The following is a 21,437-nucleotide window of genomic DNA, read 5'->3' as shown; positions in this document are numbered from 1 at the left end:
AAAAATTATTACATTCATGTATTTTTCACTAAGTTCTTTTTTTATTGCTACAATCCACACTTGGCTCCCTCATTTTATTTATTTAACAGAATAATTAACTGTCTAGTCTAAATAACATTACTTTATTTTGATCGACAAGTCTCGGCCCCCAAATACTGGCGTGGTAAACAAGTAACTCAAAGAGACAGTTACTTGAAAACTCATCTCCACATTCGACAAACAAGAGGACATGTTTCCTACGAAGCAAAAGTAAATAAAACTGAAATACAAAATACCGATGAAAGTATTTAAAAGAAGGCGAGTGTAGGCGAAGTTTTATATTTTATTCCGAAATAAAATAAGATATAGAAACACATGTAAAAAAATATTTCGACATTTTCGACGCTGGCAATATAACCATTTACGACTGAGATGTTTTAACAGCTCCATGTGTAGGCGCATATGAGATGCCAGCCTACACATTGGCCCTGGGGCCAAAGCCAATACTTTTCATTTCCATTGGAGGGGAAAAGATAAATAAATTAATATGCTGACACACACTGATGACAAGATATTTCGACCGGTTGATTAATATGAGTTTCAAATATTATACGTATGATTTTAATTAGCCTATCATATGTAGGTCAAGGAATGTAGATTGTCATATGTAGGTCAGGCAAATGAAAGTGGGTTAGTCCAGTACACAAGTTCAAAAAGTGATGATACGTAATACGTATATGTACCACTACCATCCAGAACAAAGACAAGAGAGACAAAACTATTATTTTATTAGGTAATGTAATGCTTGGTACTACACAACAACAACAACTTAACAATTGTATCAAAAGTTATCATTTCATTGCGTACAGCCGATCGTGCGAAAGTCGTCGCGCGACCTTGCCGGTCACCGGAGTCAGCCGCGTGCCATTCCACCCACTGCGCACGGTTGCACCGCACTGCACCAACACTGAATGTTTTTTAACCAAGTAATATTGGTGTTACTTTAACAGAATCAAAAGCTGTCATTCCTTATACTGCAGATGCATTGATTCATGTTAATTGTTTAGAGTTAAATGAAAATAAATAAATATATAGGGTACAAATCACATGGATTGAGGTAGTCCCAGAGTAAATTCGAGACTTGTGTTTCTGGCTCAGAAATAACATGTCCAATTCTTAAATCGATTCCGTTATTGTACTACGCATACTCTAATGTTCTTTATTCACTCATATCTTATTTCATCAAGATACATCGCGATATATACGAGTAGAATATATCTCAGTATTTTTCCAACAACTGTGACCTTGCTCTAGCTGTAAAAATTATATAATGTTAACAAAATGTATTTTTGAAAAGACATTGAGATTTACTATGAAATACCGAGTTGAAATTCGTGTTCACTAATAAACGAAAACACAGGCTGTATTTATGGCTGCAAGTATAAATTCTATCGAGATCTTATTACGTATTACATAAAATTTTAAATGAAATAAACTGATCATATATCAACACCATATTAACATCAAAGGGTGAAAAAACTGAAGAGCGAGTTGTGTATCTATTATCTGTGTTTATAGTGTTATAAATCTCTAGAAGTAGAGAAGTTAAAAGTAGACAAAATTGCACCTGTAGCGATAATCTCAGGGACCGAATGCAATCTTAGAAAAAGGTATACAAACAGTATCAGCAGTCATCTATTTGCATAATAGAACTTGTAATACCACAGTTCTAATAATACGACTGCCTGAAACCTAAAATAAATTACTTCTGCCAAATAAATAATTTATCGAAAGTCATTCTACCAAAAGATATGAGATGAATTCTGAGAAACATCGAATAGTAATTACATAAAAATGATATAATGATGTTGCAAATTCGCAAATTGAACGGGAGGTGTAGACTTCCTACTTTAATGCGAGGTGAACAATCGCATTTTCCATTTCCTAGATCCAACCAGGAATAGATCCTGTTTCGTATAATGAGGCCAAGTAGTAATAGCAGTGTTAATAGTATCTTATAGTAAATCTGATGACAGAACAAGCGCCAGTGTGCTAATGCAAGCCACAGGCCGCAACAACTTTTGAACACACGCCAAGAATGCTTTTCCACGTAATATAAATTCTAATATGTAATCAAAAGACGCTCCAGTTAATAATAAAATTACATATCGCCTCTTGATAGGTTAGTTATCAGTGATACCAGATCGATTAATTATAATGATAATTACAAAATATTGTAGAATAATAGGTTTATAGGCGAAAGAAAGAAAAACAAAAGATATTTAAAATAAACACGTTGAAACGTATATTTAAATAAATGACTTGGGTGGTATAATGTCTGCCTCCTAACACACCGTAAAACAAAGTGAAGAGAACATTTAAAAACCGTTGCATTTAAGCGAACAACTGTTGCCATCACAATGATATTGCCAGTAGTACAGAACAATTAATTTTTGTAATTTAAATTTAACAACTGACAACAAATATTAAAAAAACTATTGGCTCACATACATATCTGAAAGAGTACGGAAATCTCATAATATCACCCAGATAAAATATTACTACATACAAATAATCTTTTTGATAACTTCTTCTTCGCAACGGTAGTTTGCAGATTTTTGAGAAAAACTACATAATTTAGAAAATTTTGGAATTTTGATGCTATATCAGGACCAAACAGAACTGTGCTCAAATTGTTGATGATTCAAGAACACTAGCATCATTTATTTATGAGGGCATGATTCACCTGAATCAATCAATGATTCACCTGAATCACTCAATGATTCTGGTCAATTAGCATGAGAATAATACTGAATCATTAGAATTACTCACAAACTCAACTCTATACTAATATATTTACTGGTTGCACCAGTCTAATATGGATTTGTATGAAGGGAATAGATTTATTTTTTATTTTACATCACTGCAACCTGATACAAATGAAATGAAAAATACATCTGGCATTGTATTAAATATTTTAGTTATTACTTTCTGATTATATATTCAAATACAACATGTTACACAAAAGTTTTATTAAATATTTAACGACGACATCGACATAAATGAAATCTATAAAAACTAGGATGTGGCAAACTTATCAGACGGTCATTAGGTCAATGAACTACAAAAGCTGAAAAACTAGAACAGAAATGTAGAACTATGCTGTGTCATTCAAAAATTATAAATTCAGTTAAAAAATTATTATAATCTTTAACTTGTTTCTTTTTTTAACCAAGGTCTCGTAAACACAAAAGTAAATCGTAAAAAGACCGACAAATAAGTCTCGTTAAAATCTGACACGACTTCCTATTATACAAATCTGTTAACCACCAAATAGATGGTAATGTGATTAATGTTGAGCCAAATTTATAAACGAACCCAATAACAGTCGAGTAAGTAATTAAAGACAATTTTAGCAGCAATTCATGAGAGGAATTAAAAAAATCACTCTACCTCGTCGCCGACGCCGACTGAATATTAATTGACTATACATCTCCAATTTTAATTTCTGACTGCGCTGCAGGTGTTCCGTTCTTCAACCTTTCATTGCATTATTCGGCTACTGTATAAGTCGAAACACGATACGAATTATTAAGAGGAAATGCAAATTTTAAAACAAGACCTTTAAATGGTCAACGACATTTATTTCCAGTTTGCTAATAAAAACATCAAGAATATGAGGGGGCGAGTGAAGACAGACGAAACAATAATGCAAATCAAGTTGGTACAAAGGCACTCGTTGAAGCAAGAGAACTGACTGCACACGACTCGTGGCCTCGAACCTGTGACCCTGCGCACAATACCAACAATTGTAATGTAAATGTGGATTCAATCCACAATGCCAGTCATACCATATTACAGTTTGTTAAAGATTAAAATAGTGCTGCAATACATTTAAAAGAAAATGTGAGATACATAAGATCCAAATGATGACAAAGCACAGATTTGTTAAAACTATTCCAATAAATTTTATAGACTTCTATGCACAAACAAACTTAATTATTCAGTAGTTCATCAATATGAGACCCAATTAGAATCATTATTTATAAAATAATAAATGGTACAAACGGAATCGTTGATATAAAACGAGGCCCACGAGAACGCAGAAAGCGAGACAACACGCATAATAAACTATCTTGCGATAACTAATTACATTGCGGTGATTATAATTTATTACAATTACAAATACAATAAAACTCAGGTTTGCTTTTTATTCGTAGCATACTTTCACCGGATTGTATAAACGAAGTTTTAAAAGGCAAAATTTTTAATGATTAAAACGGGTACTCATGGGTTAAAACTATGTAAAACCGAAATATTTACTAAAATTTCGAGGTCTAACTAAAAGGACTACAGGACGAAATTTCTATAGAAATAAGTATTATATTTCAGCTTAGTTTTCTATTTGTATGTTTTATTACACTGTTATGTTGCGTCTAATGAACGGGCTAAATGGCTGATTTAACCAGATGACAGTGACATACATAAACTAATATTAGCCAAATATAATATCAAAATAGAATGATGTTATTTTTAATCGAGTTAATGTTCCACATCAAACACGGTATTCAATGAATGCAATTATTACAATAGTGATACAAGTTTAGAGATGCGTGGCAGATCAGCCGCAACCAGCCAAGCATATATGCGTTCTGTAGTTAGATTAAGCAGAAGTTAAAAATTTTAATTCTGAAAATAATCTTGATTGTTCGAAGGGATATTCCCTTAATAACAGACGATCAACTATGTACTATTTGGTCTATTAAATAAGAAACGATCAATAAGCAACGAGTTGGAATTTAATACTTCGAATTAGATACTCATGAATACAAAATGATCATTTACCTTGCACGCAAATAGTATTTTAATTGAAAGCAGGTATCTTCAATCAAAACTTTAACAGTAAAAGTAATGATCTTGAGAAATTCCTCTTCCTCAACTTAATAAAGCTTAAGCTTCGACTTAAGGACTTGAATGTGTAAATCTAACTGTACTGGCGTCTCAACAACTTTTTGCCGTCTTGGAAATGACATATAATTGCTCAAACAACTTCCTAGAGCCGCAAACGCATGTCATGGCTAATGTGCTGCAGGTAGCCATTAAGGCCTTCCAAGGCCTGTATTGTGTGTCTGGTATTATATAGTACAGATAGTTATTCTATTCCTTGTTGTCGATGGAATTACAACGAATATTACCTGAACTGCCGTTAACCAAAAGATCAGCGATAAAAAAAGTTAAACTTTTGTCAGTTGAGTTTCATAAAATTACCAAGTGAGCATTTTAGTGTTGTTATAATATTACGATGTTATATCGCTGATTGTTATGGTACGGATACTATAATTAAATATGTAAGCAAATGTACTAAAAAATATAACTTTACTGTAAATATTATACGACTTATGAAGTAATTAAAAACTTGAATTGCCAGGGAGATCGAATATTTGTCTCTATGAACATGATAATAGATAGTTATAATAGTAAATGAGCAAATTTCAAACAAGCAAAAGAAACCATCAAGATATAAATTTAATTTCATAAAATAAATTATTGATTTTAAAGAATCAGTGGAACGACACACAGTCGTGATAATACGTTGACCTCACGTTTGTATATATGCACCTGCTCCTGAGACGAATGTCGTTCCTTCGGAATGTCCAACGGATATCGCCAAGGCCACGATTCTTGGTTTGGAAGACATACAAGAATCAAGTCAAATATCAGAACCTTTTGTCTTGAAAGCTTATGATGTGATAGTTAACAATAAATTTGGCGAGAAGTTGGAAATGAATGGTCGTTGTTCGCGAAAAAAGAAAGTAAACTTTCACGGCAGCCTCATCTCGGTAAGCAATATCGCAGCATAAATTCATATAATTTCATTACTTGAATAAGATCAAGGAAAGAAAGGAAAGGTCAAGATCAATCAAATTTTGAAAGGTATAATAAAAATTTAAAGGATTTCTAGTATACTTCTATTAAAATTGGGTACAACATTTTCACAACAAATATTTATCGTGGTTTTCAGGTAAAAACTACAGACGTTTTTTAAGTTTTTATTCTGATGAATAAATTTCTACTAGAATTACTTGATGACAACGGAATAAGGATACAATTTCTAAAACGTCATATGTGTATTCACTTGTCGTAAAGCAAGTAAATTATAATGACATTGTCTCGCCTGTTTAAAATGCAATAGTTTGATATGCAACGCAGGTAATAAGATAAGCGAATCACTGTAAGTGCACGCAGGATTACATTTACGTCAACATAAACTTGCATATGAACCTAAAGTAGTACGTACGCAATCTATAAATAAAACGTAAACATTGTTCAACGATTGTTTGTGTTTGATAACCAACACTAGTATAGATAGGTAGAGTTGATGTAACTTGAATTTTTGTAAGTGCTTTTCTGTTAATTTGTATAAACCAGAGTAAACAAATCTATTCCCGAGTAAATATATCTTCCTAGTGGGACTTTAAGTATAAATAAACAATAATAATTGTAAAATTACCTTCAGATATCGTAGGCAGCACGTTGACAATGTTAACAATCCCGACGCCTGTTAGCTGACTCATTCACCAAAACCAATTGTAAGCAACACTTCCAAGAAACGTCTACCTACAGAGGGACACGATACGCGAAATGCTCGCCAAAACCCTAAACAATACGGTAACACACTTGTCACTTATCACGTAGCCCACATAGATATAAAAGCGTTAAACAAAAAATTTGACACTGCAATAACAATCGATGATATCTCGTAATTGTGGATCAAAATTGTGCTAAGTGGCCACTGTGCACTTTTCCATAATAATCTGAGAGAAATGGTGAAGTATCACATAAGAGCGCCCTAGATAGCGACGTCGAACAGCTGCGCCGGCGCAATGCTACCGCGATGACTCGCTGGAGCCTACTGACGGCGGCCAGACAGACAAGCAAGTGGCAACGCCCGTTCACCAGTTCACCTACTCTTTATCTTGTGATGCCGGCGTACTTGTGCTTATTCTGCGCGCTTAGTTAACTGCCCACAATAAAGGCTGTATGGAATAGTATCCACTGAATTTGACAGGAAATTTTGAAGGTAAATAAATTATTTCATAGTAAAGAAAGAACATTTTGGTAGAAACACTTGTTAGAGATAAAAACAACGAAACATTCGATCGAACTGAACGAATAAGTAATGTTGTCAGGATTTTAACTCATGCAAAACAGGTACAAAATGTAATATATTCACAAAGAGTGCAGCACTAATTACGTGTATTCATTCAACGCAAAACGATCAATTTTAATTTAATTCTCCCAAGCGAATACAGGATTAATTTTCAATGACAGGCAAATTGCAAATAGCAGAACGACTCAGCGAATTTACAAAGCTTAACCGCGGTAAATACCAACCGTATATTACAACAAACATGGCTTTGTTTTCAAAAGAACTACAAACAGCAATATGGCTACTTACTAGCACACCGCGCCGACTTCACTCATTGATTTATGTCGAAATCTAACTTATTTGTAAGTTGCAGCTATTTATAAGATTTCTAGAAGCATTTTCATAAAAAAACAAATTATGAATGCTGTGCTATCGCTGCAAGTTAATCAATGATTTAAATCACAATGTTCAAGATGTCGTCAATCAATGAACAACCCTATGAACAAATGCCATAATCTGTTCTGGTTCGATTCCATTGATAGTTTAGCCTCAAAGGTTGCTACATAAATTCCGACCATTAGTTACTTTCAATGTCTAATCACTAATACAATCTCTGTTTGCATAATGACAGCGTACAAGATCTGATACACATCGAGTGGTCAAAATACACGTGGTAGTTATAAATAGGAAAGGCAAGAATAGGGTAGGACTCTACCAAGACAAGTGAATACATACAATACATATAATGTAATGAGTGTACTTTTTGTTTTTTTGGTTTCCTTTTTTGCCAGTTGGAACACCAAAACGAACTTTGACTTGCAACAAGTCATCTTCGAAATTTTGCACTTTTGCATTATATGATATAAATAAAACCCTTGAAAAGTACGTGACGACAATATACACTATCTCAAATTACGAGAATCTATCTATAATCATGCTAATTTACGATAGGCGTACGGGGTAACGGAAACAAAAAAAAAGGTTATGCTATTAGTAAGCAGTACACACCAAAATGAGTAATAAATTACACGAAACATCCGGAATAAAGTGTGGAAAAAAATTGTACCTATAGATCTACAAATTTGTCAAAATTTAAAGACATGATCGTTGAAGTGTTATCCAGTAGCGAAAAAAATATATGCGGCAAAGACACATATGTAGTTTTTTATAAGTCTGTTGCCAAATTCCCAATGATTCTTTAATATTTAACATAAATTTTGATTAAATCCATAGATGACTCTAAATAAGACAATTAATAATTAAAGAACTATCAGAATAATATGATAGATTTTAACTTTTCTAAATTATTCGAATAAGATTCGAATTCGGAAAACGTTCGAATATTTGCATGCCCTAGAGATAATATATGTTATATTAACGACAGAATATTGTGCTGGAGTAAAAGATTCGGAAGAAGACATAAATATGAAACAGGACAAAACTCAAGTGACCTTATTAATGATTGTTACGATAACAGTGCATATATTATAAAGAACTGAGTACTAAAGTGCATAGAAATGGTAATCGGTATATTGCCTGCACTATTGAATAATAAGAGGTAGGATAGGAGGCCAACTTCACATTAATTTATAATAAACTATTGATCAGCATCGTGCGACACATCACGGCTGTTGTATTGATTGAAGTTAATTTCAAGTTGTCATGAATATTTTACAAACATTGCCTTCGCATTCATATTTTATACCTATATATTTCTTAGACAACTGAAAACAGTTATAAATTCTAGGTCTTTTTTCAATAAGACAGTGAAATACTAAATAATTCAAAGAGTTAGAAAGTGATTCTGCAGATATTTGCAAACAATATAGTAGAAAGCATGTCATGTCATACCTACTTATACGAGATAGTAACTGTTGCCCAGCTGCCATGGGAATTTCCCATATTTCAGTCTATTGACTGAAATTTCATCTAATGAAGTCTGTAGTTCTGTACCTATAACCACTATAAACTGAATTAGTGAAAGAGAAAGAGAGAGAGACCAATAAGACATACTGGGGTGAAAGGAAAATTTTAAATGCTTTGTATATACAAAGTGAACATAGCTAGACTTTTTTCAGAGATCGGGGACAGCAGGAATAATTTAAACAATAAAATTATGCATAGCAAATTTAATAAAAATTTTAGAAGCATAAGACTTAAAAGATTCTACGACGAATTCAGTCAACAAGTACTATTACTTAATAACTTGAAATCCTTAGTAGCCGTCCTTAAAAGCCAGGTATAAATCATCAACTTCCACCATATGGCATAACAGGTGCACCTGCCAATCATCGCATGATGAATGGGTGGCACATCTGCCTCGGAGGCAGAGATAGATTACGCCCAGGCTTTTTTGTCAATTTCTTCACACAAAGCCTGGCGAACCCAACCATTAGATGGGTTTAAGGCGGACTTCTTGGTCATAAACTTGTAAAATACTATCTATGTGAATGACATATGTTATGTTGAAAAAGGTGTAATAATTATTGAAGATAAATGACCCACAAGTACATCATAAATAAAATAAATAAATATAAATATATTAGGACAAATCACACAGATTGAGCTAGCCCCAAAGTAAGTTCGAGACTTGTGTTATGGGATACTAACTCAACGATACTATATTTTATAACAAATACATATATAGATAAACATCCAAGACCCGGGCCAATCAGAAAAAGATCATTTTCCATCATGACCCGACCGGGGATCGAACCCGGGACCTCTCGGTTCAGTGGCAAGAACCTTACCACTGCGCCACCGAGGTCGTCAAACGTCAAACGTAGAAATTGATAGAAATGAAAAGTTTTTTTTCTCATTAAACTTTTGTTACCAAAAAGTGTTCAATATCCACCAATATCTCCTGATATCAGCAAAAATTAAGTGAAGATTGCTCCCGGTCAACCAAATAGAGTGAAGTAGCTGTTTTAAATTATGAATTGTAGGTATTGTTCCGACAAGGAATTAATCAAACTTGTAAAGAACGTGTGTCCGGACGTTCTTTAAAAGTTGTCGGTCATAACGGAATCAAGAGAGCAACATAAAAAAAATCGACGTGATGATTTGAAATATGTAGTTGGTTTGAACGTGAGTTGCTGAATTTAACGCACATTTAAATTCTCTCAAAGGATTGTGAAAGTCCTTTTTCAATGCAATTGAGGTGAAGATGTCAGCCAGGAACTAGGGTTTAAATCAAACTGTCGTTTGACCATTGTGCCACATTTACAACCGTTAGAATAATAACAAGTTTGCCTGTGGTGATCTAAGTCTTAGGCTTGCGTCACCAATTATTGAATACATTCATGACGTCATTTTCTAGTGCTAGTTTTGATTGTTACTCTTGCCTGTAGGTGTTCTGTTTTACCATTTATTTTATATTATACAATTATACTACCAATTTTTCGAAACCTTTGACTTCGGCGGCTAAGATTAGGACCTAAGCTAATTTTGGCCAAAATCGAAGGAATGCATTTTAGGTCGAATTTGACCGAAGGCATCATTAAAATTACAAATATCAACATTCAGCGATTTCGGCTCTGTTTTGATTTTCTGGTATAGAATAGAAGATTCAGATTGATATACAATCCGCCTTTGCACTCATGTTTGAATATCTTGTTGTAACTTATAACTCATTTGTGAATGGTGCAATAAAGAGTTTATCTATCTATCTATATGCAAAAAATAAATAAAATAGCATTTTGATGAAGAACAAAATCATCAAGGAAATAAATTAATGTAGGTATAATTCATATCATAAACTAATTTAAAGGATAACCCGAAATAATCTATAGCATAAACGAAACAGCCTTTTTTTAACATATAAAAGCCTATCTCTAATAGCATAAATAAAAAGCATAACTTGATTAAATTTTACAACACACATTGATTGCACAAACTTGTCTTATCAAAAACAATAAATTATACGATTAATAATGACACAATATGATAGGAATGTTAGGTAATGAAACTACTAGTACCTATGTACCATAATTAAATACATATGTATATTGACTATGGTACGATTTTAAATTCAACATAAATATATTTAACTACTTTTATGGCTTTCAAATATAACATAGTATACCCGTGCGAAATCATGCAAAAATTAAATCACTGTTTACGAAAAACTTCAAAAGTTGTTTCCAAAAGCGGATGTTTACAAACTTACTCCTCTTAGATGTGCCGAAGCCGTCTTCGTGACCGTTGAACATTCTGTCCTCATCGTACTCGTAAACCTTGAAACTTTCGAACGAATACAGCTTGACGGCTTTTAAAACTATTTACACACGTAAAAAGAGAGCTGTAAAATAGCTTTAAATATTTACACAGTTCGAGAATCACTCGATTACGTCAGTCTCGGCATAAACAGTTCAGACGTGCATTAAACAGAGAACGGTCGTTACGCGTGAATCGATGTTGACAATCACTTTGATGGAAGCGTGCTTGCGCACATTACTATTGTTCGGTAACAATAGTTGAGCGATTCGCGTTCGATGTGAATTCAGAAGTGGCGGGAGTTCGGGACTCACAGAGACGAGGAGCGTCCTGGTTCGCAGCCGCGTGTCGTCTGGCTGGGCTGCAGGGAGAGTTGCCGCGCGCCGGCGCCCAACAACTGTGTCAGGCAGGACAGTAGACGGCGCCCAGAATCGCCCGACACCCCGGAATCGCATGTACACTTGCCGAATAGCTGCACTTGCAGCGATTTACGCATTCTCAAAATTAGTCGTAGTTTTGTTACTCATAGGTACTACCGTTGCACAAAGATTGCAATTATTATAGGTTTATTACTAGTATTACTGGTAGGCTTGTGGTCACCGGAAAGACGGACAAACATCTAGAGGGCCTAGCCCGGTCCGATGAAGTGAAAGATCTTCGAAGCACTAGAACAGACTGAAGATCCGTCACAAATGTAGAGATCGTAAAGAAGTTGGGTCGAGTACATCACAACGCTCAGCAGTATGCAAAAAGCTGAAAAAAGAGTAGTACTAGGTATATCCTATCCTATATCACACCTAAAATTATAATATTAGAGAGGATTGTATAATTTCGTGAAAAGAACAATAAACACACTATATAGCACATAATTTTATTTTGAACATACAAATCACTCCACAAAATAAAAACAGTAGGTACAATAACAGAGCGCTATTTAATTAGCGATAAAACTCCAATCAGCAAATGATAATAGCCGAATCGTCTGTCTAGAGAAAAGATTCGGCCTAAAGCAATTCAACAATCGCTTTAGGAGAAGCGGTAAAGCGCCCATTGATCGGGAGGCTCCGCATTAGCGCTAAATTGGGGCTTTTCTCGCACTCCTCTCCCTACATTCTATTTATAGATCTAACCTACGAACTACTTGTGGTTGGTAATTTCACAAAGAGGAAAGTTCTAAACGTTTCGGCTCTGGGAGTATAAAAGTATTTTGTCAAATAAATAATAATGTATGGAGGGTTCTATGGGAATCTAGGAGAAAAAGTGGATGATATGAACATATACGAAACCGCAAACAGGCAGGACTTTAAATTGTTTGAATACCTGTATGATGCATTTAATGCAGTATCGGTGGTATCGTACAAATTTAGCGTTAGAATCGACAGGCCTGTCAAGAAAACATTGCTTAAAGAATTAAAATTTAAGAAACAAATTAATGATACGAAATTAGCGATATCCAAAAAAGACCAAAAAGTAAAATGACCAAACCATTATTCACAACAGATCTTGGACTGTCACTTAGCTTTTGAAAGAAGAAAAGATAAGCCAAATGGCGTGTCGTAACAGGTTCATTGTATTGTTGGCTCTGTAGCGAGAAAGAGGCTTTTAGGCATTATAGCCTTATATTTCATGATAGCTACCCGTCCGTGTGAATCATAATAATATTAAGAAAATTATTTTATTTATCGACTAAGTCAATAACACACCGACATTATTGTCGGTATTATGTGATTTGTCGGTTCCAAATATACTAATAACATAATCCACATTACTAATCGTCAATCAAACTATTGTATCCTTCAAGGTAATTACAGTAACTATGTAATAATCGCATTATAAAGTCTGTGGCAATATCCTAGGCAGATAGAATCACTCTTGGCATCTGATATGACATCAGAAGACCTTTGACATTTAGAAAGCGGCATTACAGAGGGAGGAGTGGAAAATGTTAATTTAACTGGGGCAGCATTGCGGCGCGGGAAATTGCGCTTGCGACAAAGCGAAAATACTTTATCCTACCTACTGTCCCGTAGCAAGTTGAGATTTTGGTGCAAATCGGGAGAGAAAATCTCGCTATCCTTTTTTTTGGTATGTTTGAATAAAAATAACAAAACAAAGACACAACGACCGCGTAACGTGTGCACGTATTTTTGTATGTAATTGTACGTAAACGCACCGTTTTCAAAATGAAAGAAACCGAGCAGCCAGCTACAACTTCATATAGAAAAGCGCACACCGGATTTTAGGTGGTCGACGACAGACTAAAATATGATTTCTTTATCAGAATTTCCCAGTTTTACAATAAAATCCAGACTGAGAAGGAAAAATCCACTATGAACCACCCGGGAGTCGGAATGTGCGAACTGTATATACATATGTAGTTGCAAGCCCTATTAATTCCAACGTCCATAAAATGTGAAAATGCTTTTAATCCGAATGTTCTAGAAAATCATTTATATTTAAATTTTATCTTCCCGAAGGCGACTGCTCTTTGCAATAAAGTGGTTTTGCAAATCAATCACCCGATCTCAATAAGAATTGATGAGTATTTACACAAAAACCCGTAACAGTCAGCCCCATATCTCGGGGGGTAAGCCGGGACACGCGCCCCGGTCGCAACTGGGGGGTGCAGAAATGCCCAGACTTTGATCACGAATTTTGGTTAATGAATTAAAACTCCCAACAAAATAAAAATTTATAATAGGTACAATTCAAAAACGTTCATTTACGCATGAAGAGGTGTCACCACAACGTTTCTGCCAGGGAGCCCGATTTTCACGGAATCTTAGTTAATTTCATCAATTTTCTGAATGATTTCGAAAAATTTTGACAAATTAATTTCATTCACAATTAAATTCATTTCACAATGGAAAAAATTCAGACGGACGATAGTTATGTCTGAAGCTTCAAGATTTCGTCTACGGTTTCAAGTCGACCGGGACATTCCTTTTCGCAACTCCCAAGTGGATATTTTAGAGTAATGTCTGTATTGCAATCGGTGATGGTATACTCGAAATCGGAAGATTGTAAATCGATAAAGTAGGTATATCGGGAACAGACACGCAAACGAATCAAACATCAATAGTAACCTTGACATGAATGGTTGGCAAATAGTTTATCTTTCGAGGGATTGATTTTGTATAGGTTTGTAAAAGTCGTCAATGTTTGGTATTGAACCTTTCCCGAAATTCCAACGGAATTGCAAAATTTTGGAACAGAATAAAGGGTGTTTTCATATTTGCTTTGTTAGTCACTCAGGTTTCACCAAGATTTTGTCTACCCCATGATATAGAGACATGTAAATTGTATGATCTTGAATATTGGATGTGTAAGGCAGAAAGGTAAGTACAAAAGATCCAAAGGTTGCCTAATGGACTGCTTTGTGCAAGTTCACCGTTGCATTTGTAGCTGTCACCCTGCTGAGACCGGGCCCAGCATAAAAAATAAACCTTCCAAAGTTATTTCCCAAGTGCTGCCTGCTTGATATCAACCCTCCTTGATAATCATACTGTTGCCTATCAGCTGCTAAAACTCGTTCAGAACCCATTGGTCCAATTCTAGTATGAAACCATACACCACTGTATGAAACCATATACAATGCAATGCAGCATATCAAATTAATAAATATTTTTGTTCTTTATTATGATTTTTTTATGATTATATATGTTAAAATGGATTATCATGGATTGGCATAACTCTTTGAGCAATGAAAAAAGGGCCCTAACTGTGGAAAATATTCCTCGAGGGAAGGAAGAACCCTAATGCAGTTAACTCAATACAGAGTGAAGGACATGTCACAGTTTAACAAGATAAATTTTAATACCTAGTAGAATAGTTATCTAAATACAAAAATTCATATGTGAAAACTTTTAAAGCCATTTCAGACAAGCAGAATTAAATTTGTTAAATTACAATAATTACTTTATTAATACAATTTTTTCTCTAAATTGTGGCATGATGGATTTCCATATTGTGATATTTATTCTACTTGAATAAGTCTTTCCAAAATAGTAAATAATGATCAGCAGAAAAATATCACCCATTTTATCAACCAGTGATTAGCTTAGCTTGGTTAGGTTTGATCATTCACTACACAATTCTCCAGATTATTTCCAGAAATGGATTTGTAGTAGCTGAGATAATGAAACATTACAGCAAATTGTTTGGCATGATTCAAAATGCAACATATGTTTTTAATAATAACTTCTTGTTAAAACCTACATTTATTAATAGCAGCTTTTGTTTATTTTTAGCATAAGACTATATTAAAACATATATATTTATATGTATTTATATAAATACACAAAAGAGTGAGATTACTCTCATGGCATGAAGTTGAAAACTATTTTAAAACTTTTGAATTGAATAAAACAAAGAGGGTTGGAAAGAGAGTTGTTTAGTTAGATATATTATATTAGGTTATGATGAGTAAAGTAAAAGAAAATCTAACTAAAAAACGGGAACGTTATAGAAATATACGTCAACCAAAAAACTTACCATCTTTGACATTCTTGGAAGACTGGGACGATGACACTCCGGCGATAGTTTTATCACTGGCGCAATACATTCTAATACCCTAATTACACGTAACGTATAAAGTCACTCTCACCTTACAAATTTGTGCATATTTCTATGAAAACGACTATATCACACAGTTTATTTGCAATTAAAGCTAAAGAGGGCAGCCATTCCACATTCCGGTTGTAAATATCACCCATAGACTATTAATAACTTTTTAAAATAATTAAGGCAATAAAACGTAAATGGAAAGTAAGAAAGTAAATAAACAATAATATTTAAAATCAGCATTTACTTTTAACATGTTAGAATTAAATTGTAAGGAAAAATTCGTATAGTTAATTTATAAATTGATTCTAAATATGTATGTTACATATTATTCTAGCTTATTTTGCACGCAAATATCAAACACCATACTCAATACTCGGTTCTTCTTTGTCAATACTCGTCCCTTCTTTAAATAATTTCTAATTATATTACTTGTATGAGAGTACGTCAATTTTGACGAGACAACCATGAAAGAAAAAGCAAATTTAGTTTATCTTGTTTGAGCACTCTACGTTTTCTTTGTTCAGTTAGCTAAAACTTTGCTAAAACCATAGACACTGCCGTCACTGTCAATCTGTCAATAAATTCAATTGTCATGTCATTTCAATATGTCAAAATGGCGTCTGTTTGCTGATTTGTCTTGTCTGTCTTGTGTCAAGTCCCAGAACCTGTTTTCTTGCTCTGTTCAATGCATTATAATTCATTTTTACATATTTGTTACTCATTTAGCTAAATATAAAAAAATTGCTAACATTAATCAGCCCAAAACATGATGCAACATCAATATTGGGTTACCAAGAAAACTGTGTTGAAGAAGTTAGGTTCTAAAGAAGATGAGTGTATTGTTTCATCGGACGCTGAATTGGACGCAAAATTAGAGTTATTTCGATCAATATCAGATAGTTGCTTACAGTTGCAGCGTATATTAGACCAATATCAACAACGTCTTTGTGTTTTGGCACAGGAAGAGAATACTTTGGGGAAGTTTTTACGAGATGCAGGGAAAAGTACAGATGCTTCGGGGAAGCATATGATATCAGCTGGGAAAGCTATTTCATACAGTGGACAACAGCGTTTATCGGTGCGTGGGCCGTTGTTAAGGCTTTATCATGAAGTAGAGACTTTTAGAGGGCGTGCTGTTAGCGATATGCGTGCAACCGTGTCTGCTATGGAAAAAGCTCGCATTGAATATCGTGCTGCGCTTAGTTGGATGAAATCAGCGAGTGCTCAACTAGACCCCGATACGGGGCGCGGTCTTGATAGTTTCCGCAAAGCACAGCGACAAGTGCGTGAGAGCAAAAAAGTATTTGATAAGCTGACCCTTGATGTACTACAAAAAGTAAGTTGCAACTCTTTTTTACTGTTTTTATTTCAGGAATAAAATCTCATGAAAGTGTATAGCCATCTGTGAAGACATTTTGAGGTTGACATAATTGTATTAATCATTTCAGATTGACCTTTTAGCAGCAGCAAGATGTAACATGTTTTCTCATGTGCTCTCTAATTATCAGAGTTCATTCATGACATTTGCCACCAAAGTGTCTCAGACTCTCGTGGCTACAGCGGATACTATGAATGCCACACCGCAGTATGAGTTCTGTATTTTGAAGGAATTATCTCAGACTTTAGGAGAAGGAGAAACTAAGCAAGAAATTGTGCCAGTGGATAAGGACCAAATGTTATTTTTCAAGGTATATCACTGATATATTTTAACAAGCTTTTATTTAATTAATTTTATGTATGTAGTTATGTTATATAATTATGTTTGGGTGGATTCTTGAAACCAAATTTTAAAGCTGATATCTTCGAATGGTTGAACTGAAATTTTGTATACACATGTTAATTTACAATGGCATTATTGTGATATGCAAGATGGTACACCCAGGATCAATTTACTGCACAGACATTACTTTTTTGTCCAAATGTTGAATGCAATAAGTTCTCTCTGGCAAAAATAAAAGCTTGTAGTTATCATAAATTACATTTTTGTAAAAAAAAATACTTAATTTTCGTAACAGACATTGCTAGTCTAATTTTTCTTCTCATTCTATTTAGTAAAATTAAAAATATTTGTGAATTTAGGATGAATACAAAGATGACAATACTAATGAGAAGGAAACCAAAGAAATCAACAAGCCTAACAATGAATCTACCCCGTCCAACAATGGCTCATGTGACCCATCTACATCTAATAGTGACACTACTAATCTGATTGACACCGTTTGTCTGGAATCTGAACCAGCTGCTGAAGCATCCAGTTTGATCTCTGATTTAGCTGGTTTACAGTTGGATTCTGGTGATATGCCTGCTAATTTTGGATCATTTATGCCGTCACAGCTATTACAGGTAATTGATTTAGTAATTATACTCTTCAGTCTAAATAAATGATGATGTTTGATATATTTGTCACTAGCTGCGCCTTGGGTCTTCACTCCTGTGAATTTCGGGATAAAGAGTACCCTATGTGTTATTTTAGACTATATTCTACCCATGTACCAAATTTCATAACAATCCATTCAATAGATTTTGCGTAACAAAGAAACAAACATACATACACAACACAAATACATCCTCACAAACTTTCGCATTTATAATATTAGTAGGATTAGTTTACTCTGCAGCTTTTAATTCTAAAATACCTAAAGAGAAAGTCTAATGAATTTTCTTGAAAATAATAAATAAACGAAAGTATATTTATGCCAATTAATTCTTTTTTCCAGAATTTGAATGCTGGTCCAATGAATAGTTTCCAAAACCCAATAGCACCAGTAAGTATGAACAATAATAAAATTGTAAAACCTCAAGAGAATTCAACAAGACCGCTTCCGAAGAAAGAAGATAAGGCAGCCTGGTTCAAACTGTTTGCAGAACTAGATCCTCTGGCAAACCCTGATAATCTTCTAGGATCCAACACTAACCAAAGTCATGCTGCTTAATTACTACTGCCTTTAAAATAAATAGCATGTTATGCTATTCAAAATATTTATACAAATACTTATCTTTATATGGTAAACAGAGCCAAGTTATGAGGCTTGAGATATAAGAGAATTTGCTATGAATTTACTTTGAAGACAGTAAAAATAATCATGATTATTTGAATGTTTATACAATATGCGCCACCATGTACGAGTATGTATCAAGTACGAGTATGTCCTGCACAAAAGACAATTCAAGTTATTTTATTATTTGCTATTGTGCAGGCATACCATATTTTCACTTTTCGTTGCGCACATCTAACGATTGACCTATATATTGTTTGTCGCCTGTGTTGTAAACCTGTGTTTTAAAAACTGATATGAAAATTTGTAGTGAGATAAAATAAAAATTAAGAAGTTAAATTGTCTATTGCCTCAGCTATAGTGTCATAGGTATGGTCCATTATGTCGTAAGATTGTGTTTAAACACAGCATAGTTCTGTTATTCCAAGTTGAATTTATTCTTAATTAATTCTCTTACATACATAATTAAATTTTTATTTTGGTTATTTTCTTGCAACATTGCTAAATTATTTAATATTAGACAGGTAGCTTATTGCAGCTGATGTATCTATCAGACAGTGATGAAAGTTCTGTATTTATTCTGTAAAATCAATTTTAAAAATATTTATATAATGTTATGCCTAATTTTAGAAATACATCCTAAAAACTTTTAATTTATTTGGGAAAATTAGGAATTAGATTATAAACTTGTACTTAAACCAAAGATAGCATTAAGGTTTAGTAGGTAGGTATAATAACATCCTAAAATTTCTAGTCGGCAGATCTGAACATAAGAAGTACAAATAAATATATACTTATGTTGTTTTGTATAAATTTCATTTTTTTATGTGTTGCCTAAAATAAACTTGTCGCAATTTATAAAGTGGCTCATTGTAAGAATCGGTATGTGTATATTAATGTGATTTTTATTTTGGGTTTTCCTAAATATTAAAGTAGCTAGTTATATACATGAGTTAAAGAATATTATTTAATCGATTACATTCCATTGTTTGCGGTAGTTATGTATTCTTATATAATGTACTTATTAAAACCATTTAACAACTTCAAATAATTTGATTTTATCCTATTTACTGATATAATTTATTCTATTTTTTTTCGTGTCATTCTAATTACGGAACGTTTCGGCCCTGTCAGCACTGCGAATTTTAATCCGCACTCAGTCAGGCCGCAGACAAGACCTTTTTTTTTTCAATTTCATGGCTCCATCGTTCACTAAAAACGACCATTTCGTTGATCATCTGTCAGTCAAGGTCGGTCAACATCTTCAATGTAATGTTTTTATATCTGTGGTCAACATCCATTCTCTCGGGGTAACAAGTCGATTCCTGGATTTAGCTAGTAATTCCATGAGTCTATTTGAGTACTTACGTAGGTACCTATGTACTCCATATCACACAGAGTTAGAGACTAAAGATGTCTGATGTATGGATTTAAGTAGGTACCTTTCATAACGCAGATGACCTGAGGTCAAACACAGTATCGCTGGTGAAGCAATGGGCAACAGCTATTATAGTAATCAATACAGTGTAGGATTGGAGTGTGCGATTGTGTGATCCTATTCTAGGAGGAATCCTAGAATAGGATCATGGACACGAGGATAATGTCGAATGAGGCTACTAAAGGATAGAAAGCCTTGACAGTCGATTCCCAAAAAGAGGTCGATATCAGGCAAGCAGAATCTTCACACTTTATTGATTTTCACACTTAGAGTTTTTTAGAGTCCGTGGCTACCTCTATTTTGAGGCAATCGAATTCAAATATCGTATAAAAACTCAAGACTTGCTTCTTACTATTATAAATATAAGCAAAACAACACACATATAAGAACATTACATTTGTTCTTTTATGTGTGCAAAGCTTAGGTGCAAACATGGATTAGTAAGTACAGAGTACCATAGGTGCAAAGCATACAGTGGCATGGCAACACAGTTGTTTGGTTTTTTCGTCATTTGATGTTTTTTTTTTCTTTTTCATAGTTTTCAGACTAATTCCATCTAGTTCATTATAATTAATGTCATTGCCATTTTTAGGCTGCCAATGTCACCGATGACTTTGTTTGATAGATTCTCTTGGTCAATGGAAGCTAGTAGGAGAACCTATCACTCTACTAGACCGCTGATAAATGAAAAACACGAATTTTTAGAGATGGTGGTGAACTTAATACCACTACCAGGCGTCTTATCTAGTGATGTAGTAATGTTAACATAGTCTATAATCAATCGTACTCTGAATTGTATAATAATAAGGTAGAAGATAAATAATAAATTTTTAACGTGTTTCTGTCTTTTTATGTACTTTATTCTTCTAAAATTTTCTTCCATATAGGTAGGTAATAGCAAATATTATATATCTTTTGTAAGTTTTATTTTGATATTTGAAATATTCAATGTTACTAGGAAACTGCATTCTAGAGTAGTACTACGACATAATCTAACAAGTTTGGCAATGTTCTATTTTTCAATATATTTTTCTTAAAATATTAACCTCTATAATCTAATGATTATGACTAGTTGTTCGCCGCGAACTTAAAC

The 21,437-nt window shown here is 33.8% G+C and overlaps 2 protein-coding genes across 4 annotated transcripts in view; one reads left to right on the top strand and one right to left on the bottom strand.

Annotated features, from left to right (window-relative positions):
• The window catches only part of Eip63E (Ecdysone-induced protein 63E), a 66,056-nt gene extending 49,988 nt beyond the window's left edge, over positions 1-16,068 (bottom strand). Inside the window, exon 1 of one of the 3 annotated variants that reach the window (XM_053750910.2) lies at positions 15,839-16,068. In XM_053750910.2, the coding sequence (XP_053606885.1) occupies positions 15,839-15,908 (70 nt within the window). In that variant the 5' untranslated portion in view covers positions 15,909-16,068. Of the gene's footprint in view, positions 1-6,490; positions 6,907-11,297; positions 11,698-15,838 lie in introns of those variants that run through there. The other 2 variants (XM_053750912.2, XM_053750911.2) reach the window with 2 other exon arrangements.
• Positions 16,069-16,525: 457 nt separating this feature from the next.
• Positions 16,526-19,954, top strand: ICA69 (Islet cell autoantigen 69 kDa). Its single transcript, XM_053750913.1, has 4 exons — positions 16,526-17,246; positions 17,359-17,598; positions 17,990-18,253; positions 18,628-19,954. The coding sequence occupies exons 1-4, from the start codon at positions 16,677-16,679 to the stop codon at positions 18,841-18,843; spliced, it is 1,290 nt and encodes a 429-aa protein (XP_053606888.1). The 5' UTR covers positions 16,526-16,676; the 3' UTR covers positions 18,844-19,954.
• Positions 19,955-21,437: the final 1,483 nt, after the last annotated feature.

This window comes from Plodia interpunctella, chromosome 10, assembly GCF_027563975.2.
Source record: "Plodia interpunctella isolate USDA-ARS_2022_Savannah chromosome 10, ilPloInte3.2, whole genome shotgun sequence".
NCBI lineage: Eukaryota > Metazoa > Arthropoda > Insecta > Lepidoptera > Pyralidae > Plodia > Plodia interpunctella.
This window is presented reverse-complemented; position numbering and strand designations above follow the sequence as displayed.

What these genes read in the sequence shown, in the direction of transcription:
- ICA69 (XM_053750913.1), top strand. Translation starts at nt 16,677, where the DNA reads ATGATGCAACATCAATATTGGGTTACCAAGAAAACTGTGTTGAAGAAG. An exon ending in CCCTTGATGTACTACAAAAA is followed by an intron (nt 17,247 to 17,358) that starts GTAAGTTGCAAC and finishes TAATCATTTCAG; the next exon opens with ATTGACCTTTTAGCAGCAGC. An exon ending in TGCCGTCACAGCTATTACAG is followed by an intron (nt 18,254 to 18,627) that starts GTAATTGATTTA and finishes TCTTTTTTCCAG; the next exon opens with AATTTGAATGCTGGTCCAAT.